General features: G+C 49.3%; 8 protein-coding genes across 8 annotated transcripts; 5 read left to right on the plus strand and 3 right to left on the minus strand.

Moving 5' to 3' along the window:
- The first annotated feature begins 1077 nt into the window (after positions 1 to 1077).
- M431DRAFT_141268 (hypothetical protein) lies at positions 1078 to 3957 on the plus strand. The gene is made up of 5 exons (XM_024912623.1): positions 1078 to 1281; positions 1339 to 1646; positions 1696 to 2035; positions 2089 to 3030; positions 3088 to 3957. The coding sequence occupies exons 1-5, from the start codon at positions 1156 to 1158 to the stop codon at positions 3667 to 3669; spliced, it is 2298 nt and encodes a 765-aa protein (XP_024775427.1). The 5' UTR covers positions 1078 to 1155; the 3' UTR covers positions 3670 to 3957.
- A 135-nt stretch (positions 3958 to 4092) lies between these two features.
- Positions 4093 to 5709, plus strand: M431DRAFT_141271 (hypothetical protein). The gene is made up of 5 exons (XM_024912624.1): positions 4093 to 4660; positions 4718 to 4792; positions 4852 to 4898; positions 4955 to 5147; positions 5206 to 5709. The coding sequence occupies exons 1-5, from the start codon at positions 4433 to 4435 to the stop codon at positions 5530 to 5532; spliced, it is 870 nt and encodes a 289-aa protein (XP_024775428.1). The 5' UTR covers positions 4093 to 4432; the 3' UTR covers positions 5533 to 5709.
- M431DRAFT_113998 (hypothetical protein) lies at positions 5260 to 7763 on the minus strand. Its single transcript, XM_024911891.1, has 4 exons — positions 7457 to 7763; positions 7299 to 7385; positions 6173 to 7242; positions 5260 to 6109 (listed from the first exon to the last, which is right to left on the minus strand). Exons 1-4 carry the CDS (start codon positions 7662 to 7664, stop codon positions 5696 to 5698), a joined length of 1779 nt encoding a protein of 592 aa, XP_024775429.1. The 5' UTR covers positions 7665 to 7763; the 3' UTR covers positions 5260 to 5695.
- A 1227-nt stretch (positions 7764 to 8990) lies between these two features.
- M431DRAFT_83990 (hypothetical protein) lies at positions 8991 to 10187 on the plus strand (the record flags this gene model as incomplete). The annotated part of the gene is made up of 2 exons (XM_024923378.1): positions 8991 to 9951; positions 10027 to 10187. The coding sequence occupies 2 exons, from the start codon at positions 8991 to 8993 to the stop codon at positions 10185 to 10187; spliced, it is 1122 nt and encodes a 373-aa protein (XP_024775430.1).
- Positions 10188 to 10834: 647 nt separating this feature from the next.
- M431DRAFT_4703 (hypothetical protein) lies at positions 10835 to 11889 on the plus strand (the record flags this gene model as incomplete). The annotated part of the gene is made up of 2 exons (XM_024915426.1): positions 10835 to 10934; positions 11081 to 11889. The coding sequence occupies 2 exons, from the start codon at positions 10835 to 10837 to the stop codon at positions 11887 to 11889; spliced, it is 909 nt and encodes a 302-aa protein (XP_024775431.1).
- A 387-nt stretch (positions 11890 to 12276) lies between these two features.
- Positions 12277 to 14776, minus strand: M431DRAFT_83506 (hypothetical protein; the record flags this gene model as incomplete). Its single annotated transcript, XM_024923314.1, has 3 exons — positions 12277 to 12773; positions 12828 to 13128; positions 13181 to 14776. The coding sequence occupies 3 exons, from the start codon at positions 14774 to 14776 to the stop codon at positions 12277 to 12279; spliced, it is 2394 nt and encodes a 797-aa protein (XP_024775432.1).
- A 2429-nt stretch (positions 14777 to 17205) lies between these two features.
- On the plus strand, positions 17206 to 18353 carry M431DRAFT_552510 (hypothetical protein). Its single transcript, XM_024921369.1, has 3 exons — positions 17206 to 17281; positions 17334 to 17661; positions 17729 to 18353. Exons 1-3 carry the CDS (start codon positions 17236 to 17238, stop codon positions 18096 to 18098), a joined length of 744 nt encoding a protein of 247 aa, XP_024775433.1. The 5' UTR covers positions 17206 to 17235; the 3' UTR covers positions 18099 to 18353.
- Positions 18354 to 19248: 895 nt separating this feature from the next.
- Positions 19249 to 22835, minus strand: M431DRAFT_4706 (glycoside hydrolase family 47 protein; the record flags this gene model as incomplete). Its single annotated transcript, XM_024915428.1, has 2 exons — positions 19249 to 19567; positions 19633 to 22835. The coding sequence occupies 2 exons, from the start codon at positions 22833 to 22835 to the stop codon at positions 19249 to 19251; spliced, it is 3522 nt and encodes a 1173-aa protein (XP_024775434.1).
- Positions 22836 to 24580: the final 1745 nt, after the last annotated feature.

A 24580-nucleotide genomic window follows, 5' to 3' on the forward strand; every position in this document is an offset into this window, starting at 1 on the left:
GCTACCCATTCAACATCAACAATTCCCATTCTTGCCATTGCACAGTTGATGCATCAACTATCCAAGACGCATTTTGAGAAACAATCTTGGGTAATGAAGATACCACGAATAGCAATTACAAGATTTACACCATGCACAGGGTCATTGAGGCACTTGATCCATTTCCATCTTTCATGGAGTAGATAGCTTGTCAGCTATGGAAATTAGCACCTAAACAAGGATAGATAGGGGCTGTCTTTTTTGCTTCCCCAGGAGGCTGAGAAAGGAATGGAGAAAGGAAAACGCCCAAGGTTTTATCCCTGCCAGCACGATGCGGCTAATTCTCATCATGTACTTGGTATACTCTGCCACTTCCCTCACCCTCGGTAGAAAACAGAGAAACAAGATAGATACTTGCCGGCAAGGTCTTCGAGTGCAGAAGATGAGATGTTGAAGAGGCTTACACAGTATGGTTCTAAGGCTAAGAAAACATTAAGCTAATAGCCTCTCTTTGTTAGAGGTCTGGAAGAAAGTAGGAGAAAGGGAAGCTTATTTGACGATCAATTGGGGTAGGCCAAAAGCTGGTGTGCGGCAGTGCCACTTATATCGGATTCGAGCACCGCGATGTATATTATTACTCATTATCTTGACCATCCAAACACTCAATTACGTGACAGAGCCTAAATTAAGTAATTTGTAAATGGAATTATGATCATTTTTATAGTTATGATTTTCTCTCTCGAATTACTGCATAAATTCGAAGAAATCATACAGAGACATCTATCTGGTCACTAAGTTAGAGGATGGTGATACTATAATGCAGTGCCCAATGTTCATTGTTGATTTATGGGCATACCGGCCCTTAACAAGAAATCGAAGTAGCAAATTCTCATGGAACTTTCACAGAAACTAGAAAATTGGCAAAAGAAAATTTACTAGATTAAAAAATGCCGAAGAGTGATCATGTCTGAATTGAATCGTTGCGCGGTATAAGTAGAGAATGTGCTTAGTCATCAACTAACTTCCAAGACCATCGCAGCAGTACTTTACTTTTCTATGGGTCTCGTATATTCCTGTCAAGTACCGTGGGGTGGTGCAGCAGTTCCCAAATAGTGACCACGCAGCAGTCGGCGCACTCTCCCATCTCTCGAGTCTTGCTTCCAGCTCCGAGCCGCCATGTACGAGGACGGCTGGTACAGCTTCGTGCCAGAGCTTGGAAACGGTAACAATGGCAGAACCGAGACGTCTAGTGGCAGGGCCCGTGGGCACCAGCGCAAGGAATCGCTCCTACAGCAGCCAAATGTTGGTGTCGGCCATCGCCCTTTCATTAGCATGTTATAGACGACTTACTCTGTCTAGGAGCCGAACAATATCGCCGAGACGCTGGAGGATGTTCTGGAAGAATTAGAGAACACGAACGACCCTCCCGAACCCACATTACATCGACGAGCCGCTTCATACTCCGACTTTTACGATGTTGTCAAGGCGGAGCTTCTCAAAGACTCTCAGCGCAAGTCGCGGCGGAAGGTTGACAGGAAGAGCAGAAATTGGGAGGCCCTGACACTTTTCCACGAGGGCTCTGAAGCTTATCAATATCCCCAGAAGGAAGCCGTGTCCTCAGAATCGCTGGATAACCGGCTCCTGGAGGAGAGTCAGCGAGAGTATTTGTATGGCTCTAGAACACATGCGCGACGAGCCTAGCTAACCAACAGCCAGGCTTTACCGCGATCAATTGAAAATGACCGAGCGCCACCTGGAAGGCTTGATCGACAATGCCAACGGTACACTAAAGCTACTGACAACGCTATCGCAGTCTTTCCTCTCTGTTGCGGCTCAGACTTCGACTTTCCAAGCTCAATGCGAAGAGCTCTTGGCGGAGCAGCGACGATTGGAAAAGCTTGCGGATGAGGTTGGCACAGACCTTTACTACTACGCATACCTGGAGAAGGCTACAAGACGGCTGAACGCCCCCGGCGCCAGTCAATTGGTAGAAGACGATGACTTTGGCGAAATGGTGGAAAACATTGATTCTTGCATCAAATTCATGACCGCTCATGTAAGAAGATCAAAGCTTTGGGGCTCAATGCTCTTGATATTGACAGGCTGCAGGAAAATTACCGCGAACGCGACTCGTATTTAGCACGATACAACGCCCTACTTACCAAGGCATTACATCTTCTTGATCATGGCTTCAATAGCTGCTTGGACAAAGTATCCGGCGACATCGCGCGCCAGATTGCCGCCACGAAATCAGAGTCTGCTCGCTACGCTCTCGCTTATGGCAGATTCGAGGAGATGATGGCGGAATCTTACTCTCTCCTACCAAACATTCGAAAAGTAGTTCGATCGGCTTACCATGCATATGGACAGCCAGTGGAAGCCACAACCACAACTGCAACATACGTCAATGCCATTACTACCATTTTCCGAACGTATCTCACTACCCGTGACCGGGACATGAAATTGATGACGCAACATGATATAGACGAATACCAGAAAGAAGTCAAGAGCCTATCGATAGAAACAGCTTCTAGAAACTTCATTAAGCAACTTTTCGAACGAATGTATAGCGAGGATGCACTTTTTACCAAAATCTTCAACATAGAGCTCGTCTGGAGCCCCTCTCCAGAGTCAGCTTTCCAGGCCGTTAAGCTAGTGAACACCTCGATGGTTCACCCGGGCAATATCGTGCCGTTAGCTACCAACTTGCAAGCCGTACTCCAAACCGCTCAACTTCAGGAAACATGTAATGTGGTGGGCTGGCTGGCCAACGAATATGGTGTGGTGGAGATTGATGAAGAAGAGTCCCCGTCTTTCAGGAAGTACAGGGAGTATGCCGCTCGGCTGCTTGCGGACCACTTGTGGCCATTCACAGACAATCTATTTGAAGCAGAGATTACCAAGTCCCTCACCAAAGCCCCGGCTCAAGACAGTCACTTGAAGATCAGTCCTGTTGTAGGCGGAGTGGCATCTTCAAACGCATATCCCCTAGTCAAGCGAGCGATTGAGCTTCTAGCCATGTTTGACCAAGCAATGCCCAAGGAGCGATCTGTAAGTCGCCTACAAAGTCAATGTATTTTTGTTCAGATCTAACATTATTTCACGCAGGCGAAGAACAGTCCCGTCGTGTTTAAGATTGTGCGGGAGACAATTCAGATACTTCAGCGAGCTGAAGCAAGAATCAAGTCGCTTAAAACGGACACTGACCCGGATCTCTTCATGGTTAAGAACTTGCTCATCATTAAGAATGAGTTGGTATCACTCGAAATTGGGGATATACGGAGCCAGCCCGCAATGCAGCATTTTGGCCAGATTTGGGACACACTCAGCCCTCAAAATTGGGTGGGATTTTTCGGGAGCATCATCAGCGGCAATCTTTGGTCTCGAGGGGCGCCATCAGTCACCGCAACGACGCTCACGGTTGAAGATATGAGCGAGCAGTTGGATGAGCTTCTGCGCCAGTCCATTTACGCCTTTACGAAGCGCTGGGGGTCCCTTCTAAATGACTCTCAAAGCAGAAAAGCCGGAGTGAAGCCCATTGCAAAAGTAGAAGCCGAGCTTGAAACCATACTGGACACAGCTTTCAGCAACCAGCCTGAAGTGATTGCGAAGCTGAAAGAGGCCATACAGCTCAACGCGCAGGCACAAAACGAGGCAAAGACCCCAGACAACGGAACTCGGAGATATTAGAAGAACAACGTTTAGACGTCAGAGAGACACAATTTGTTTTAATGATGATAATGATTCCCATTTACAATGATCCGAGTGAAGATATCCACTTTTTAATTGCTTGTAAGATACTTTGATGTTGCTCCGAACCATGACGATGCTTATGATGGCTCTTTCAACCTTCGGACACGGAAGGGCATTTGCGGCCGATCCCACCAATCGGCTAGGCCTCAACAACCACGCGTCAAGTCTCATTTCAATCCTCTGCGGCGAAGCAGGACGTAATGGATAATGCCTATTCTCCCCGACAACCTCATTTGTATGAAACTGATCCTTTACAAAGCCCTTCATGTCATAGGCTATTAATAACAGGCGTCGTATATCGTACACTGCAATGCCACTCTATTCCACAATTAGCGGTAGCCCCAAACCCCAATAAATAAACGAGGAGCGACGAATGCGAGGCGGGGTATTAGCGTGATGTGGTATTTGCTTCATGCTGTGAATCGTAAGCCTTGAAAGCCTATTAAAAGTGAACAGCTGTGTTTATTCGCCTGATTGCGGCTGAGCAGTCGAAGTGATAGCCCGAAAGTTGATATGCGACAGATAAGACAAACCGCAGCTCGGAACCCAGTTCATATTTAAAGACCTGGAATTGGAGGCTTTTCTCTTTTCTCTTTGTCAACTATAACAACCATTCTTCTACATCAGTTCTCCTTCTGTTACTTGATTCACCAGAATTGCAACTCATATCTTGTTACAACTTTAAAGTTGTAGTGACAACATGGCTGAAGCTGAGACCGTTACATACCGAGGAAACTGCCACTGCGGCAAGTTTGTGTTTGAGACAAAGTTGCCCGAACTCAAGTCAGCATCCGACTGCAATTGCAACATCTGTAACAAAAAGGGCTATCTCTGGATCTTTCCTGGTAAAGACAATGTCAAGATTATCAAGGGCAGCTTAGAGGACCTGACGACGTACGCGTTTGGTCCTAAGAAACTGAAGCATCTGGTATGAGAAGGACTGATCCCTAAAGGATCACACTGTTTACTTATTTTGTGATTACAGTTTTGCCCTACATGCGCTACAGCAATAGCTGGATCGACAGAGGATGAGAAAAAAGACTTTCAACTTGCTCTTAATGTAAGTTATATATAAGCCGCATAATATGGAGCACAGGAAATAGTAACGAGACTTAATAGGCCCATACTTTTCAAGATTTGGATACCTGGGTTCTAGAGAGAACCCCGTAAGTTGTCTTCTCGCCCTCAATTTGCCTGAAAGCAAGCTAATAGCACATGGCAGATACGATGGTGCCTCCCTAGGAGAACCATACCAGCCTCCAGTTCACAAGGGAGAGCTTCCCAAGCCTGAAGGCGAAGACGTTGTATATACAGGCAGCTGTCACTGTGGTGCACTCACTGTAGCCACAACGGCCAAGCCTCTGGATGAGACCTTCGAAAGAGCTATTCAATGCAACTGTAGCAGCTGCGAGCGCGTAAGTATCGCTGTTTCAACAAAACTCAATTTGTGCCAATCTAATGGAGAAACTTTAGAATGCCGCTATCTGGATCTATAGCCAAAACGAATTCGTCAAATTGTCCGGCGACGAGGCCAACATCGGAAGGTACCGGTTCAACACGGGCATGTTGGACAAGGTTTTCTGCAAGATATGTGGTGTCATCTTGATGAACCAGTTCAACAATGAACTGTCTGAGGAAGAAATTGCTGCGCTTACGGGGAATATGCGCCGGTTGTACGATAACCAGCATACGAGAACCGGGGTGAATGCGCGGGCGTTGCATGGAGTGGATGTGAACAAGTTCAAGACGGTGAAGGTGGAGGGACGAGACAAGATTCCAGGAGACTATGTGAATCCTTGAGCTTGAAATTTGCCAGCTAAAGAAAAAATTCTAGTTTTATTCAAGTATTCTATTACTGAGGCGGGTATATAGCTGTCATTAGCGGTTTTCACGATCCTACAGTTATATATATGCGTGCGGATGTACGCAATCATAACCGTGGCCATTCCTCAATCTATACACTCTATTCCCAAAGACTCCAGTCAGGATTGATCAAAACTTGTTGCTCCGGTATATCATAGATTCCACCGTCAGCGTGGCCCTCTCCAGCTTCAAAAGTATGGAAGCCTTGGGGCCCTTCCGATTCAATGATGTAGCCGGCTTCACAATTGGTGAAGCTCACTTTCACTTGCTCGCTGTAGAAATCATCATACTCTGTGGAGAGTGCATCGTGAAAGTTTCGGACGTCGCCTGATGGATGAAGACTCTTCCACGGATGCGCGCAAGATTGCTGCTTGCAGGATTTTAGGACCATCATCAGGGCGTCCAGTCGGTCAGCGACCCCCGCAAGGGGCCATTGTTTACCAGCAATGGTAATCGTGGCGTCAATATCCCTCTCTTTTGAGGAGAGGAGGTTGTGTAGTTGACCTGGGTCAGCCTACGGTCATTGAGCGTCAGCAAGCCCCTTTTTAAATCGCCAAAACTTGTCGGTTCACCGTACCTTCATATCATAAAGCTCCTTTTCGTTGCTACACCAGACGGAATAATAGAATCCATAACTCTCTGCCTCAATGCGAAGCCCCTTGTAAGTATTATTGAGATAAATGGGTGGACCATTCTCCCTGCCAAAGAGACTCTCTGCAAGTCCAAATCCCCAAAACTCGACAGCAGCATGTTCCGACCGAGGTTCAGTGTCCTTGCCATGAATGTCAATTGGTGTCCCGTCAAATTTCTTATCGCCAACTTCGATGCCGGCTATCCGCAATATTGTTGGAGCGAGATCTGTGTGGGAGGAGGGAACTTGGGTGACTCTCTTAGCGGGGACTCCAGGGCCGCGGACGACTAGAGGGACATTGATATCGGTCTCGAATCCACATGTTTTGCCAGGATGTAATCGATGCTGGCCAATGTGGTAGCCATTGTCGGAGGTGTAAAATATGAAGGTATCTTCCAGCACGCCGGCTTGCTCAAGGCGATCAATAACGGATTCAACAATCTCGTCTACGGCCTGAAGAGACCTGAGACGCCGCCTCTGATACTCGTCGTTATAATCAAGAATGGTATCATTCAACTTGGGAAGTTTCGATACCCAGCTAACACCACTTGGAGAATCAGGATTGAAGTTTGGCGTCCGGGGAATCTTGTACTCAGGAAATAGGCCTTCATGCCGCTCCGCAACTTGCGGAGGATCGAAACCCCCCAAAGAACCTTCGCCCACAAGTGCATGAGGGGCAATTGGCGCGAGAGTTATAAAGAAAGGAGAGTCGTCCTGGAGAGCATGGTCGAGGAATTCATTGGCGCTCTCAGCTACGATATCAGTAGAGTACTTGCCAACAGGGTTGGTTGGCGGTGCCCCATTCTTGGTGGTGCTGACATTGTAGTATTGATACGTAAAGGGGTCAAGAAAGAAGTTTGACTGGGTATATCCACTAACATGAGGGGAGTCGTAGTTATCAATGGTATGAGCATTGAAGAGCTTCCCCACGTAGTAAGTGTTGTAGCCGGATTGTTGCAGCCAGAGGGCTAGATGGTGGTCGTTGTAGCCATTTTGGACAAACTTGGGATATCCTCCTGCTTATAAATCAGACTTGAAGTTCTAATTAATGATTGCTATTGAAAACACTCACCCCATGGAGGATTTACGTTTGTTACATTGGTATTGTGAGCCAGTTGTCCAGTCCAAAGGCTAACGCGCGAAGGACAGCATATAGCAGCTAAGAAAGATGACACAGGTCAGCCTTGAACGGGACATTCACTTTGTACGCGACAATTTGGTGAAACATACTAGAGCAATAATGTCTCTCAAACGTGGTGCCTTGGTGAACTAGATGCTTCTGCAGTGACGGCATATGTTGCAGGGATCCCATATGGTTATCCTGATCGTCTGTCAAGATGAAAACGATGTTTGGACGACTTGGAGCCGCATCTGTTAAAATAATTGCTGAAAACAGCCATGACGATGCAAGGAGCGAACGGCTCAACCTAAAAGCCATTTTTTGTGATTTAATTGAGGAAAATCGTAGTGCTTCGAGTAGTCTCTGTACCCAGCTTGCGCTCTATCTTGGTTGAGCACAAACGAGCGCACCTACAAAGGTAGGAAGCCAACTCTTTCTGCATATTGCTTTCGTCTACATTATAAACGGTTATCGGTAAAGCCACGGAAAATGCCAATTCATATAGTCTTGTCCAAGATATGGTGATCGCCGGTGCTGAGTCCGAGTGCAACTCGAGCTTGCGCCATGGCTAGGCCGCATGCCGTGCTCGCTCTTGTCCACATAGGCTATTGTGCCTTGCAGATTTGGCGCCTACCCGGAAATCATAATGGCAAAAGCAGCGATCCCAGGTCAATCATTTTGAGCTTGACAGTTTGATCTTGGCTCTTTGTTTTTCGTGTCTAAATCAAGCTTATATTCAGATTAATTTGTCTACCTAGTTACATGTACATAAACTTTGTCTGATAGGTCAAATATCTTCCTCGTAGTTACTGCTTATGGGCAATGCTGTAAACCTTCTCCACAACCATTTCGGAATAAAGCAAACACAAATCCATCCCCGATATTAGACTTCATCTTATGACGCAAATAACAGCATCATCTCAGAAAATAGCAGAAAATATTGGTTGATAGATGTCAGCGGGAGCCGCTTTTATATGAGTTGCTCACAGTTCTTTTGGAGATTGAACAAACGGTCTTAGAAATGCGGCAGAGGTTCCGGAGCTTGCATCGACCCCACTGCGGATGGGCGGACATAAGCATATAGCAAGGTACTTATACGGAGGATTTCACAATAGATTGATCGTCCGGAATCTGGTATGAAGATGCCATGAATCGTGAAAATGGAGTTCAAGTTTCATCAACTGGTTTATGAAATTGTGCATAAAAGTTCTGTCATATTCATCTACTCTGTAGACATGCACGGTACAGTATGTCTTGATGATATCCCCGCACTTTGCTTGAAACAACCACAAGCATCAAGTACTCTCTTGTACATGCGGAGTATCTTATCCCGGAGGTGACTCTTTTGTCGGCCTCCCGCAGGAAGTGATAAGTGAGGGGACGAGTGGCAAGCAAGATTATGTCTCGCACAAATGACATTCCAGGTACGGATTACATACTCAGGCAGAGGGATACAGACTGACCTACTTGTAGTACATGTGCATTTTCGCCTTGTTTTTCTCTTCTTAATTTGGCAAATGTCCCAATGTTAAGTTAGGCGTGCTCTCTAGGCAGTTGGCGTCGAGTTAACACGATATCCGGCATTCATTCATTCATTTATTTATTTATTTCTTAAAGCTCATTACACAAATCATGGATTACGAAATGGACCAGGAAAGCCTTGATCTGATCATCGAGCTTCAATTGCAAGATGCCCAGAGCATGATCAAGGGCAAGTATCGCGAGGGCGAGGCCCCTGATTTCGAGTTCGCGCTCGAATGCTTTAACGCAGAGCTCCAGTCGTTTCACACCTTGCTTCATGACCAAGCATTGACTCGTAGTGTGGCCCGCGCGGTCGTCAGTGATGCCGACATCATCAGGGAACTTGTCAACCAAGAGGACCAGGCCAGACGCGATAGGGAGCTTGCCCTCAGTGGCTTCGGTTCAGACGACTTCAATCAACGTGGATTTCCCCCCGATGATTTCCCTCAAAATGGGGAGTCGTCAGGAACCATGTCTGATGAGATGACTAGCAAACTCATCGTCTTGTTCAATGGCGGCGATGAGGCCTTGACGGTTGCCGAGTCGTCGAGAAAGGGAGGACAGGAGCGAGCAGTGGCCAGAGCCAGCAAACGGCGTCGCTGCCTTGTCTGCACCGACGAGTTCCCCTTCGCGGAGACGCTGCGATGCCCTTGCTCTCACGACTATTGCCGAGAATGCCTGTCAAACTACGTCAAAAAGGCAATCGACGACGAGTCCATGTTTCCTCCTCAGTGTTGCAACAAGCCTATCCCCCTCACCGGCGTCAACCAGATTTTCCTATCGCCAGACATCCTTGGCAAGTATCGTGCCAAGGAGCTCGAGTACAATTCCGAAAAGAGGGAGTATTGTCACGTCCCAACTTGCTCGACGTTTATTCCCAAGCAGTTCATTAAAGACGAAGTCGGCACATGTGTTAAATGCGGGAAAAAGACGTGCGTCATCTGCAAAGGCGCGTCACATACAGGAGATTGTCCCAAAGATACGGCAACGGCCGACTTGCTTCGCGTGGCGGGAGATCGTGGCTGGAGACGATGCTATAAATGCCGTCGCGTCGTGGAACTTGTACACGGTTGCAATCATATATGTGAGATGACATCTTTTTTCTTTCCTTTTACGAATCTTGACTTTGAACTTGCTGCTGAGACAATGTGACTTGTAGACTGCGTTTGCAAGGCTGAATTCTGCTACACCTGCGGGAAACCTTGGCAGACTTGTGGATGTGAGTTGTGGAGTGAAGAGATGCTGGTCAGTCGAAACGGTGGGGCCAATCGAGCTGCCGCTGCACCTGCTCAGCGTGCGGCTCCAGGTTGGGGCCTTTGATGAAGTTTTGAGATGAAGCAAAGGATGATTGTTTTGGATGAGATTGGATATATCCTATTCATGTAGACACTAACTATCAGAACATCTGCAAGCGATCTGATATGAACAAGAGATCGAGTTGGCCTTTATAAAGATGCTATAAACGGTAGGATACACCGTCGAGCGATTGAAGTGCCATTTAGCCATGTCTTCATTTTGATGGTATATAACCATATATACTCACTGCGGCGCAGCTTCTATCAATCTTGTTGGATTATGGACCGATCTCGCATTCTGCTACTAGACTTCAGGGTAATTACCCCATACGGAGCAAACAAAATATTACCCACCCAATTCGTGGGGGATGCACCAAACAAAACATTGAATCCTTATATCCGTGCCTCTTAACCCTTTTTGTATAGCCGCTATCTTGACTTATCAAATCACGACATTGTCGATATCGGACGGGTCATCGGGGTCCCTCTCGACAAGCCATTGGTCGGTCAGCTTCGTTTTTTTCTCCTTTCCTTTTCCTTTTCTTCCCCTAGCTGTAATATTCTGTCTTGAGTTCTGTTATTTTCGTTCATAGCCTCTTCAATTGGGTATACACTCCCTCGTCGAATCTCAATTCCGTTATCGGTTCCGGCCGCGGGGCCACCAAATTTTAGATGGCTGCCGCCGAGATTGAACAGCACCAAGGCGGTGCGCTGCAGACAGCAAAGGATCTCTTCTCCGGCGCTGTTGGTGGTATTGCCCAAGTCTTGATCGGTACGACTTATCTCCCGCCTTTTATCCCATTAACCTCATCTTCTCCCTGTGGTTGAAAGGCGGTGTTCAGTCGCAAGTCTGGCGACGGTCCGAAGCGCTTTCTCGCGGCTCATTATAAACCCACATTGCTAACCCTCTCCTCCCAGGCCAACCCTTCGATATCGTCAAAGTCCGCCTGCAGACGTCGAACCAGTACGCCGGCGCTCTCGAGGCCGCTACCTCCATCTACAAGAATGAAGGCGCCCTGGCCTTCTACAAGGGCACGCTGACGCCCCTCATCGGTATCGGCGCTTGTGTGTCCGTGCAGTTCGGCGCTTTCCACGCTGCTCGTCGGTGGCTTGAGGCTCGCAACACCGCCCAGGGCAGGGCCTCCGAACTTGGCTACGGCCAGTACTTCCTGGCCGGTGCCTTTGCCGGTGTAGCCAATGCGCCTCTGTCCGGGCCCATCGAGCACATCCGTATCCGCCTGCAGAGCCAGCCGCACGGCGAGGGACGCCTGTACAACGGGCCCCTGGACTGCATCCGCAAGGTCAGCTCCCACAACGGCGCCCTGAGCGGCCTCTACAGGGGTGAGGTCGTGACCGTCTGGCGAGAGTCCTTTGCCTACGGCGCCTGGTTCACTGCTTTCGAGTATCTCATGAACGCCGACGCCGCGCGCAACGGCATCGACCGCAAGCAGATCCCCAGCTACAAGATCGCCCTGTACGGAGGTCTCGCCGGCGAGGCCCTCTGGCTGGCCAGTTACCCCTTCGACGTCATCAAGAGCAAGATGCAGACAGACGGCTTCGGTGCCCAGCAGAAGTACCCGACCATGCGCTCCTGCTTCTCTGCCACATGGCGCGCTGATGGTGTCAGGGGTTTCTGGAAGGGCATTGGACCTACCCTTCTCAGGGCCATGCCTGTGAGCGCAGGCACTTTTGCCGTGGTTGAAATGACCATGCGTGCTATCAACTAAGGAGATATAAATACAAGGAGGATTTGAAGTCAAGAAGATGAGCGGACAAGTTTTTCTTTCTTTCTTTCTTTCTTTTGGATGGTGGAAGGGGGGCGTTATGGGTCAAGGAAAAGAGATATAAAAAAAGTCATTGGTTTTTGATGAGCGTGAGCCGACAAAAGGTTCAAGGCGAAACATATCTGATAGAGACGGAATTTTTCGATAGCTTAACACATTAGACATCCCATATTGCGCTTAGTTGGCTGAAGAATTGGGCATTCAACATGGAATTAATCAGTTAGATAATACCTTATCATATAAGATGCTGCTTTTGATGCATCATGATGTTGATGAACAGCGTCCATTTTCTTTCATTTCAGATCTATGCAAAACTGGACTTCTACTATATCACCACCTAACATTCTCATCATTCTCCACTCGCCTCTGGAGGATTTGTCTTGCATTTGGCGGTGTCAGCGCCACCAGCTCCAGTTCTTCAAGGACCTTGCGAGCCTCATCATTGTTCGTAAACGCTCGGTCACTAGCCTGTTTAAGTGTCATGGCGGCACTCGAAACGCCGTCGCCCTCTGCCGTTGCTGGCAAGTTGAGCAGGACGAGCCCCTCGCGAAGAGATTCCAGTGCCGCTGAGCCATTGGGAATGAAGCGATCCACAAGCGAAAAGATAGTTGCGCAATCGTGCGCGAGCTGCGCAGCCCCAAAAGCGGTAAACGACTGGCGGGTGAGAATGCTGGACCATAACAAATCCTGGAGCCTGTCAAGTGCATCTCGCCAGACACGGCGGAAGGAGGCGGCAGATAGAGCTTTACTCAAGAATTCCATATTCCTCTTGAGGACGCTCAACGGCTCGTCTAGCTCCGGCGTGATTGAGAGGGCTGAAGAATCATCTTTTACAATCCAATTAGCAAGGTCCACCACATTATTTAGGGGACAGAGCTTACCTGGAGTTGCGCTTTCGCCAATTGTGGTCCACTGAACGTTATGAGTGTAGGCACGCAGCGCCTTGGAGTGAGACTCGATCAAAGCGCCAACGAGTAGTTCTTCGCCTGCCTTGCGACGGTTGGTGTATGCCGCAATAGTCTCATCAAAGATGGCTCCATTCTCATCGCCTCCATCGACTGCGGCAACAGTGCGCTCCTTAATATCATCGCTGTGTCCGACCATGCTGGCAATGGTTGAGCCTTGGGGCCTAATCTGTCTGGATTCGCGTTTATGCAGCTGATCCCATAGTATGACAAAGAACTATGAGTTTCATTAGCATTCCTTCTTCCCTCAATAGATGTGTGCAGCCTACCTCTTCATCTCCCCATTCTGTCAATGTGTTCGCAATGTGGTCGGCACTACCAATCACTTTGCACAGCGTCTCCAAAGCCCCTGTCCCGTCCAAGGCAGCCAGTTGCTCTTTTGTTACGCCATGGATGGTTCGACCCAATGTAGAGGTTAGAGATTGGTAAGCCTCAAGCGAGCTTCTGAGACGGTCATGATATCCATCAAGAATATCCAGTTGAATATCTGTCAGGAATCTGAGCTTTTGCTTGACTTTACGGAGACGCTCGTATTTCGTCGTCACTACTCGTAACAGATCGGTGATTTGCACGGCCGCATAGGTGGGCTTCATCTTGCCGGACACTGAGTAGTCGTAGTCGATTTTGCGCCCATCTCGAGACTCCATAATCACTTCGAATCTCTCTAGCGCAAAGCTCCTCTCGGCCTGATACCACGCATCAAAGTAATTCTCCAGGACGCTCTCAGACAGCCCTGCCCAACCGTTCTCGGGATCACCACCATCATAGTTGAATCGGGATCGAATGGTCTCGTCAAGAGTCATGATCTGTGAGATAAAGTTGCTCAAGAATCCAGGATTCGCGCTCGTCTCTGATACTACCGCATCGACTTTCTCCCGAATGACCGGTAGCATCGCCGTAATAAGAGCGCATGCAGGATCCGCGTATATTGTCTTGTTAGCCACAGGCGTCTCTTGAAATTTGGATGCCAGGAGATGGCCAAGATTATCGCGAAAGAAGTCCTCCCATTTTTCTAGAGTCGCTAGAACCCAGGGGAAGCAGTGAGTCCCAACAGATTGAGGGCTGCTGGTCGGTTTATCGCTAATAAAATGGAAGCGAAACTCGGCGACGAACATTCTGGCCATGACTTCAAATGGTAAGAGGGTCACAACGCCTGTGCTATGAATCACCTCCGGCATCTGGAGGTCGAGGAGCTTCTCGATACAGGCCACCCACTCCTCATCCATCTCAGACTGGGGGTCAACCTTGGGCCAGTGCTTCTTATTAAGCACAGTCTCCAGCTCAGCAGACATGATTTGCTTCATTTCATTCCAAAGATTCTCCGTCATCTTCTCGATATGATCCACCAAGTGAAGATCGTCATTCCCAGGCAAGGACCTGAGCCTAATGACAAGCTCTTTCAGCTGCGCATATGGTTCGAGAGCCTCCTTAGGGCTACCCGGAAGATGACAACGAGCTTCTTTTCGCAACCTCTCAGCATCTTGGAGCAGCATGAAGTACTTCTCGGCTAGCTCGACGGTTTGAAGCTGTTTCATGGGCTTCTGCAATCGCGCGATAGCTTCGCTCGGTGCATCCGATGCAGCAGCTATCTGAACACGTCTGTCGATGCTTTCTTGCAACTCGTTGAACTCGGAAATCCGGTTTTGGAGCGCAGTATGGCGCTCGTCGGCTGTGCGCCGCGCCTCCTCGAGCTCTTTGACGGCATCGTCGAGCTGCGACTGGAGCTGGTTCCGCTGTAATTCGACATTTGTGAGCAGTTCGTCGAGATGTTCGAGATCAGCGGTGGATTGAAGCTTATCCTCGAGGTAATCTTCAACTCGAGTATCAAGGGAGACGCCATTGGTAATTCCAGACATGGTCGTCATCTTTGCATGCGCCCATAGAAAGCTGCGTCGAAGTTGGAAGGTATGACGATGTACGTTGCAGATAGCTGGCCATGTTTATTGGTGGGTAGCCCTTTATCGATATGCGTCTACCGAAGAGTTTCCGAGATGGGATGCATCGAACTTGCACGACACATTGGACTCGATTTCATCACTTGGATTAATATCGACAAAGGGTAAGCGGGTCTGGATATCATTCTATTCATTTTTTCTTCATCTTTCTGCAAAATTGAAAGCAATAGCGGTAGTAGTAGTATGATAAAATGATTTTCGACAAAATTGTCGTGGTAGTATTAATGGCGGGAAGCAGGCGGAACAGGTGCTCCGTACTAATAACGAGCTGCAGACAGCAAAATGCAAACGCAGGGGGTAAGCCGCCGAGCTGAGCAATTATACGACTGGAAACAACACAGACATGCAGAGCTTACGGAGAACTGCTCTAAATGGCGCAAGGCATGTCTGCATTAATAGGGGGCGTGCAGCTGCTCTAGGTCTTCTGTCGGATTGACTTCAATGTTTTGGCTGCATACGAGTACGAGCATACGCATGTCTACCGCCTGCAATCTGTACTTCTAAACAATGTTGGATTACTGTATTGTCACTGCCGAGGCATCCCTCAATTGTAAGAAATGTAGCTAAAAGTAAATCTTATGTTGACATGCGTGAAATAAACATTGCTATATATAGACACCTTCTGCCAAAGGCTACAAATGTTGACGATTCCATTGTTGATCCATGGCTTCCGAGCTCAAACTTGAACTCTTTCAGGCGGTCAGTAGGGCTGCGCCTCAGAGCACGTCCGTCCATCCATGTATGGTGCATGTACTCGTAAGAGCTACACCAGGATCTGGTACGGAGCGGACGCGACACACGAGCTGCCAATTAATGCCTGACACGACCCTAAGCATTAGCTTCGGCCAGCTCGCCTTGGCTGCGAGAGCCAATGGATTGTCATGGCAACCCGCCAAGATACGAGGATTTCTCTGTCATGTAGCGCTGATGCCCAGTGCCAACCTCGTGCTATTCTCATGTACCCTATGTGTTCTGTAAAAAGAGCGTCCAAATTGGAGAGGAAAAGAGACAAACAAAGCGGCAGCATGCAGGATCTAATAGCTGCCTGTAATTCACATGCTAAACAGCCCCAAACGTACAAACTACCGATGCTGCAGGTCCTCGAAAGCCATGCGTGTCTTACCCACCTGCCTGAGCCCTGAAGCCTCACCGACGATCGATCGCGTGCAAATCCAGATTGTTCGCCAAACTCCGTGTATCGCCACTACGCTCTCCAAAAAGGCCCAGCTGCCTCTTTTAGCGCACTGGCTCCCCTGCAAGGCACCCGCTGGAAAAAAAGACTTTCCCCCACTGTTTCCGGGTCCTGGAGGCGCTTCAGCAGCGCTTTGCGGCCCCTGTAATCCGTGCAGCCCAAATGGCCTCAGCGGCTTCTTCAGGACCTAAACCTGAACCTGGTGATTTCCAGCCACTGAAGCGCCCCCGCGGGCCCGGCGCCCCACTGTTTGCCAACGTCACCCCGGTCGCCCGGCCAACGAAAGTCAATACCGTAAAAGGCGTGGCTGGGCCAACCAAAATGCGAGCTTGTCCCTGCCTCGACCGCAGGTTTGCGAAATTCGGATGGTTGGTCACTCACGAGCATTTTCCCCAGCCATCTGAATTACCAAAAAAAAAAAGCGTGAAAGCGAATTCAATCAAAGTCACTTTTGGGAAGAGAGAAAGGCCCCTCCCCGTTTTCCCGGCTACGTGTTACGTGTTACGTCGTGCCCTTTCTTGTCGATTCCAATTCCTCTTTGGGAGCTGCTCTCTTCTTTGAGCTAAGTCTCGTCCTGCACGTCGTCCATGACAACTGATAGCACGCAGCAAGACATCCGCATTCTCGACATTGCAGGGTCCAAGCGCATTCTACACTCGCTTTGAATCTTTATTCTTGACGATTATCGATAGACCAGGCTATCCACATTCCAGCCTGCGTTTGCGCCGTCTCGCTGCCACGCGACAATTCGAACATCTTGACGAGGGGTATCGCGACGGGCTTCAGCTGCAGAACGAAGAGCACCTTGCGTGGGGCAAATAGCAGTATTGCGTGCGCGATTACAACGGCTTGCGCTCCCGGCGCTCTTGATCTATCGACTGTCGCCTCTTGTCCTGGAGCATCGCGGCTGTCGATTGCTCTCCTCTGATATCATCTCGACGCTCAACCAGTCTCGATTCTAACGAGGGATAACTCCCCTCTGTAGAGATCGCAACAATGGCGAGCGGAACCCATACCACCTCGAGTTCGAGTTCCAGCACGAGGATCATCGCGCGCAAATTTCATCTGGGATGGCATCGTGAGTTACCTCGTGGCCACGCGGCTCTGGAATGCGGTAAAAGGTTAACATTGTGTCTCAACAGGATTCGTCCCCTTTCTGGGTTACCACCACGTGCTGATGATTTTGATCGTCGTCGCAATCATCTTACTTTGTATGTCGCGTTGTTCTCAGCTCAATTCTTCGTGTGTCTTGCTGACCGCCTCATCTCATTTTAGCGCTGCTGCTTGCTGGCTGCTCGTCCTCGTCGCCTCTGATCCCCGGAATTTTCCTGCTATCCATCTACTACAAGGGTTACGAGGCTCACCCCGACACGGCGCAGGTCGATTACAGCTTTTATGGCGCCCTGGAGAACTTTGCTGGAAACGCCCAGTTGCAGGCTCGAGTTGGTTACTTTGGCATCTGCGTCAACCCGGATGGCGGCTCGTGGCTGTGTAGTAACAATGCGACAGCCTTGGCCAAGGAAGTCTCAGTGGACCAGGACCCTCTCAACCTCATTTGGCTGGCGGCCCAATTCAAAGACATGATTGTGTTTCCCTACCTGATGTGAGTGGCATTTTTTCCCAGGCAAATTGTGCGCGCATGTGCATCTTTACTGACCGCCGCCTTTTAGCATCATCGCCATCATCTTCGCCTTCATCTGTCTGCTCCTTTTGGCTACTTTCCCCGGATGGCACGAGGAGGAGGACTCTGAAGGATCCGAGCGCGAAGTCAAGCCATTCCCCTCTCGCCCTGTCTCGCAAATCGCACTGGCCATCATCTTCATCTCTTCCATCTTCGTCCTCGTGTCAGTTCTCTGGCAGCATACTGCATCCGTGGCAGCATCCGTTATTGCTCAAGACTTTGGCAATGGTGTTGTGAAGAGTGGCGTGGGCAGCAGCGCCATGGTAATGGGCTGGTTCTCGTTTACACTGCTCATCATCGTCACCATTGGTTTGCTCGTAATGATATTGAGCATACGCGTCCTGAGTTCAATGGTGTGATAAAGCATGGGTGGGTTTAATGTGAGGGAAAAAAACAATGCGGCTATGACGGGTGGATATGAGATATGAGACGGGAAGTCTATGTGTATATGTGATGGGCGATACCAGGGGCGTGTAAACGGGCGGCACAACTTTCGACTTTACGGGGTTGGTTGGTTTACAGGCATCAGCATCGGAGTTACGACGGCGTTCACGAAGAATACTTAATGTGTCCAAACGACGACAAAAAACCGAACCGAAAAAAAAAGAAAAAAAAATATCTTGCTTTCAACTGAGACAAACGACATTACCAAGGCCCGGCCTTCACGAACGATCGATCTATTTGCCACTTCTTCATACGCCCGCGGTACGACAATGGGAAGTAACAGACAAAGGACGAAGACGGCATTTGTTGGATAGAAGAAGTCCGAGGAACGGCAAGTCGAATGTCACACTGGGCGAATTATAGACGACGATAATGCATTGGGCATTCGACGACGTATTTGTCATGTGCTATTGTTTATGGATCAATGTTTTTTTTTATGCTTTTCATTGTCTTTTTTTTTTTTTGTCTTGGGAGGAAATACAATAGGGGATGGTTTGGAGAGAAGGACCGACGGGTATATATATCCTATCTATCGACCTTGATGTCTTTGTTTTTGGGTTTCTTTTTTCCTTTTTCCGTGCAGAATGATTGACATATAAAAAATGAGTGGTTTCTGTGTATTATATGAAACAGCAGGTGCGGTGGCTATCGGAGAATGAATGGAGGTAGGATGCTGAGTTCTTCTCGATGCAATGAGACTGGGTGAGGACGCAAGAGATGAACAGGTTGTGTTATAAGGGAATTTCTGGGTTTCGTTCTTCTTTTTTTCTGTCTTGCAGGGAATAGTGTCTAAGCGCAACAGTTGGTTTTACAAAGACCAGATGCATATAGTTTGTTATAGAATTCTAGTATTTTCATATTTCCTAAGCAATACTCTTCCAACGCCCGTCGTGATTTGACTCCATATGCAACACGGATGCTTTGTTCATGATTTTGCAAAACAACAAGTAGGGAAAAACAGAAACAAACCCCAGAGGCAAGAACATAGACATGCTGAAGTAAAAATAAAAAAATCCATTGCTTCCTGTAGTGGTTACCCATCCCATTCATTCATCGCCATCCTCTTTATATACTGTGTCCAATCACGCTACCACCGGGCCTCTTGAAAGGATGAGCCTCGGTATTGAGCACCCACTCGTCCAAGCTGATGACGTTTGGCTCCGAGAACAGTAAGTAGTAGTACTTGAGCGTCTCAGCGAGCCAGAAGCTCTCCATTTCGTCCTTGAGCCCGGGTTCTTGGCTGTTGACATCATCGACGGCGCTGTTGGCTATTTCTGTACGGGTGGCGCTGATGGTGGCCTCGAACATCTTCCAGCCCTTCTCCATCCAGATGGGATCACCTGTGATGCGATACATGTACCACACGGATTCAATGGCTTCGGGTCTAGTGATGAGAGGTTAGCAAAGGATGTCATGATGCAATTTGGTATACCAAAAGGAGCCTCTTACCTGAGGATATATTGTCTCGAAGTGATGTGGACGACACCAGGAGCGAGACCGTAGTCGGCAATATGTTTCTTTACAAACTCCTCGTGTGTCTCGGGTTTCTCGGGAAGGATGATTTGCTGTTCTTCCGGCTCCTGAGGAGGGAGACGGTGGGCTTCCAATACTGAGTCGATTGGGTCACCAGGCTCTCGTTGGATACCGACGCTGCTCTTTGCTGGCTTTTTCTGCTCGTCACCCTTGAGACCGATCTTATCCTTGAGAGACTGCGGCAGCTCTGAACCAACATCTTCGTCTGCCCTTGACTTTGGCGGCGGAACTGCTGCCCTCTTGTGAATAGCCTTGGAGTTACCAGCAGAGTCGCTATGGTCTTGGGCAGTTTCCTTCAGGGCCTCGCCAGCAGCCTCTTTATCCTTGTCGCTAGTTTCTCTGGGGTCCTTGCTTCCCTGTTGCTTGTCGAACGCCACCTTCTTCTCTTCCCACTCAGCCACCTGCTTGTCTCTCCAGTCCTTTGCAGGATCCAGCTTCTCCCACCAGAGGGTTTCGTTGAAAGCGCACTTCTCCAGCGACGGACAAGGCAAAACTTGGGAACCTTCCGGCATGATACCGGAGACGGTCGATTGATATGCCCAGACACAGCCGTCCGTCAACTTCTTGGCTATCTCAAGGTCCTTTTCGCGGCCAAAGATCTTGCCACCCAGGCCGTACATGCCACCGATAAAACAAGTGAGGTGCGTAACCTCAAATGTTGCGACTAGGTCTTCAGAAGGGTTTCCACCTGTTTGGACCTTGGCGGGGAATAGAATATCCCAATCGCCGTCTGTCATGGGCCTGTAGAGGAGCCACTCGTTGATTGCCTCGACAGTGTCCTCGTACAGCTTCTGGTACTTGGACTCCAGACCGCCGAGAAGTAGATACTCCTTCGGGAAATACTCATAAGCTGAGTCTTGACCGCCTCCCATGTGGTATTGCTGGAACCCGTATCCACCTACTTCCAAACCTTGAGGAACACAGTCCCAGTTAGCTGTGAAGCCATCGGCCGCAAATGGTGGCTTTCCTCGTTTTGCTGTCCGTTGGGATGGCACTTGGGGCTTCTCCACGGATGTATTTTCACTAGGAATGGTGTCTCGGCGACGGAGAGAATCTAGCGGACGAGTTTCCGTTTTATCATCTTCGCGGGGCCCTTGCTTCGCATATTCAGGATTTTCAGTGCCTATTTTGCCGACTAGAAATTCTGAAGATTTTGTCCCAGATGCGTCTGGAATCTTCTGGTCGTCTCTTGGATCTTCCGCTCCGATGTTGCCGACAACGAATCCTTTATCTGAAGTATCTGTTTTCACAGTTTGTGTCTGATCGTCTCTTGGATCCTCTGCTCCAATCTTACCGACCACAAATCCCTTGTCTGAGGCATCCGTTTTCACAGCTTGTGTCTGATCGTCTCTTGGATCCTCTGCTCCGATCTTGCCGACAACAAATCCCTTGTCTGAAACATCCGTTTTCGCGGTGAGCGTCTGATCGTCTCTTGGATCTTCCGCCCCTATCTTGCCGACAACAAATCCCTTATCTGAGGCATCCGTTTTCGCAGCTGGTGTCTGATCGTCCCTTGGGTCCTCACTACCGATTTTCCCAACAACAAAGCTGTCAGATTTTCCTGCAGGCTTGATCGCAGCCTCGTCCAAAGCCTTTGCCCTGGCCTCATCAGCAGCTTGCAATTTTGCAATTGCTTCATCAGCACTGAGCTTTCCAACTATAAACTCGCTGCCGTCTGCACTTTGCTTCTGACTGGGGGGTTTCTCGACGTTCTGGGATTCGCTCTTCGGGGCCTTTCCAGGAATGAAGTTATCTGGCTTGGAGAGGTCTTCATCCATCTGCTTCTGCGCTGCCTCACTAAGTGAGCTGCGGATGGCAGTTGCGGTATGGTTGCACCCAGAGGCATCTAGATTCTCGGGAAACAGGCCCGGAATGGAGGTGCCTTGCTTTTGGAGCTCAACCAGGGCATCGGTAATGCGATCCACAGCATCGTAGTATTTGTAGTTGCTGGTAAGCTGGGCTAGGCGCGTAAATTCCATGGAGAGCGTTCCAAGCTCCGCAATGCCGACAGAGCCTGCGCGGTGAGGCTGGGAGGCATATTCTGGCTGCCATTGGTAGTATAAGATTGGCATTCGGTTCGGAGTGTCGAATATACCCATGAGGATCTCAGCAAGCTCAACAGCCTTGTTTAGAAGGATAATATAGCCACCATCATGGCCGCCGCTGACATCGAAGGCGCCGAGCAAACCGCCTAGATATCGAATGGTCGTTTCAAAAACTGGAATATTGTTGCGAGGTGTAGTGGTGAAGTCGATATTCTCTACGGCCTTTGCGGCCTCGTCGAACTCTTCTTTGAGACCCGCAATCCATAGGGTGTCCAGGGAATCAACCAACGTAGCAGCCCAGCCGCAAAAGGGGTCACGATGCTTGGCAGAGACGGGCGATAGCTCGTCGTGCATCCAAGCAAACTTCTTGTAGCCCGACCACGCCCGCTCAATCTCTTTTGCAACGCGCTCTTGTCTAGTGACTCGTCTGGATTTGGCTTCTGGTGACTCGACGCCAAACTCGTGCTGCACTCGAGGGACCTTTTGCGGCTTCCCAGTGGGGAGGCTTATGATGGAATTCACAGGGAAGTGCTCGGGAACCGGCCTCCAATGGATTCGAGTGTCTACTGGCTTTCCAGGGTTGTTCTTTGGCGGATTCTTCTGGTGAATATCCTCAATCACTTCATCTTCGTCGGTGGGGTTCAACTTGTCAGTTGCAGTCTTTGAACCTGCATGGCCAGGCGCTTCGCCATTGGCCGCTGGCTTCGAGTCGTCCAGCTCTTTTAGCTTTGGAATTTTGACGCCCAGCCCATCATCTTCGTCATCGGGCTTGTTCTGCTTGTTCTGCTTGCTCTGACCAGCAGCATGCTCCGGCTTCGATTCGGGCTTGGGCTTGGCCTCGGCCTCGGGCTGAGGCTTCGGTTTTGATTCAGGTATGTTCTCGGGCTCGGGCGCAGGCTTCGGAGGTGGTTTCGGCGGGCTCTCTACTCCCGTGGCAGGCGATTTCGAGGTGGGAGGACGGTAAAGACCTGCATGCTGCGCAGGGTCTTCCCATGTGTTTTGCGAGACTCTGTAGAGGAGGAAGAGAATGACGACGGCACAGACCATAAACAGCCTGTACCTACGTCGTGCCATCGTGACGGACGGTGTAAGGCAACGCAGACAGGAGCAGAAGCGAAGCAGATTGAGGGAGCAGGTCGAATCCCCCAGCCCTCACGTGAATTGGCCAGGAAAGCTCCGAAGCTGAGGTATCACGAGCACATGAGCAAGTTCCAGGCTAGGAAATGCCAAAGGAAAAAGAAAGATACGGAAAAGACGACGGCCAAAAAGGGTCACCAGCAAGGCGATCCGGCCAGATGAGCACGAGAGGAGATTCGCAGCGTCCGGGAGCAGAGCTGCAGGGACTTTTTGCCCTTGAGGCGAGTTGGCAGCATCGCACCTCCGTACTAGTGGCGGGTTTGTCTTGGCATTGGCATCTCGACCAGAAGCTGAAGCAGGTACAACGGCAACGCGCCCCCAATCAGCAGCTCCGCATGTACTCCGTTTGCCTGTGCAGCCATTGAAGTAAGCAAGCACATGAAGCATAAAAAATCCGAGCCAATTCCGACTGCTACCTCGGCCCTTGGTACCTGTCAAGACTAAAACATTGCATGTATGTACAGACATGCGAAGTACGTGATCGCAAAGTATTGAGTACGGGTACCTACAGTATCTACGGGATTGATTGATCGAAGAGACACGGAGACGGGGTAATAGGACGGTGCAGTGGAGCGGCTGAAACGGCACTGGTGAAGCTCCAGCCATACGGACATAAAAGGTAACTGGTACACACATGCACCAAATACAATTGATGGCTCCGAACGGCGAGAGATGCAAAATGGCACTAAAAAATAAGGATTCAATAGTCTTATTTTCCCATTAGGAAGGTCAGCTCGCAGGCAGCCTGCGCATTGGTGAGCCAGTGATCAGTCTGACAGATCAAATATAGTAGGCAGCATGTAGACTCCCTAGTTCGTTCGGAGTCTAGTTGCCGGACTGTCAGTTTGTTGCTGGACTCTCTATCCGTACTCCGGTAAAGCTAGCCCTAGAGCCCCGGTATGGGTACTTTGGAGGTGGTTTTGCCCATACCACATCCGTCTCACACCTAAATCTAGCCTCCGGGCTCCATTCACTATTTGATCTCATGGACCTATTTTAAGATCGCGAAACAGACCATATACAGCAATCTCAAGCTTCAGACAAAGGCGCGCTGCTACTAGACTATTATTTGACTTGGATGGAGCATGAAAGGCCCGCTTCCCCACCACTCCCGTCTCCTCCGTTCATTGTCCCACACAGACAGGGCAGAACAGCATCCATACAGTAGCTTTGGCTTGGCAAACGGCGAAGCAACACAACAAGCACTGGGGTTTGTCGGCAAATACCAAAGGCCCGGCAGAATAACCTTAGCCAAAAGTTACTCATGGGTTAATATCGTAGACCCAAGCTAACCCGCATGTACATGTAGTTTGAGAGCATCTGCGTCCGGGAAGAGGGGCATGCTTTTTAGCTCGCCAACGTTAACAGAGGTCCACGGGTACCATGATGATACTCATAGGGAAAAAGACAGCACTGGCTTGCAAGTATAGAACGGGCAGTCATATTTTGCAACTGAAACTAGGCTTTCTACAACCCCATACCACGTAAACTCTCCGAGAGTCTGGAGTATTGACCCAAACCGGATGACATTTGCGTCTTTAAGCCAAAAAGGCTGGCTGCTACTGCCGAGGAAGAGTTTACTCACGTGGGTGATGTCTTTTATTCCACAAGTTTAGTCCCTACTCTAAGAGAGTAGAGGTGTTGGCCTACATGTACATGTACTCACATCACGAAGAGTTCAT

The sequence above is a fragment of the Trichoderma harzianum genome, assembly GCF_003025095.1.
Source record: "Trichoderma harzianum CBS 226.95 unplaced genomic scaffold M431scaffold_5, whole genome shotgun sequence".
Classification (NCBI taxonomy): domain Eukaryota; kingdom Fungi; phylum Ascomycota; class Sordariomycetes; order Hypocreales; family Hypocreaceae; genus Trichoderma; species Trichoderma harzianum.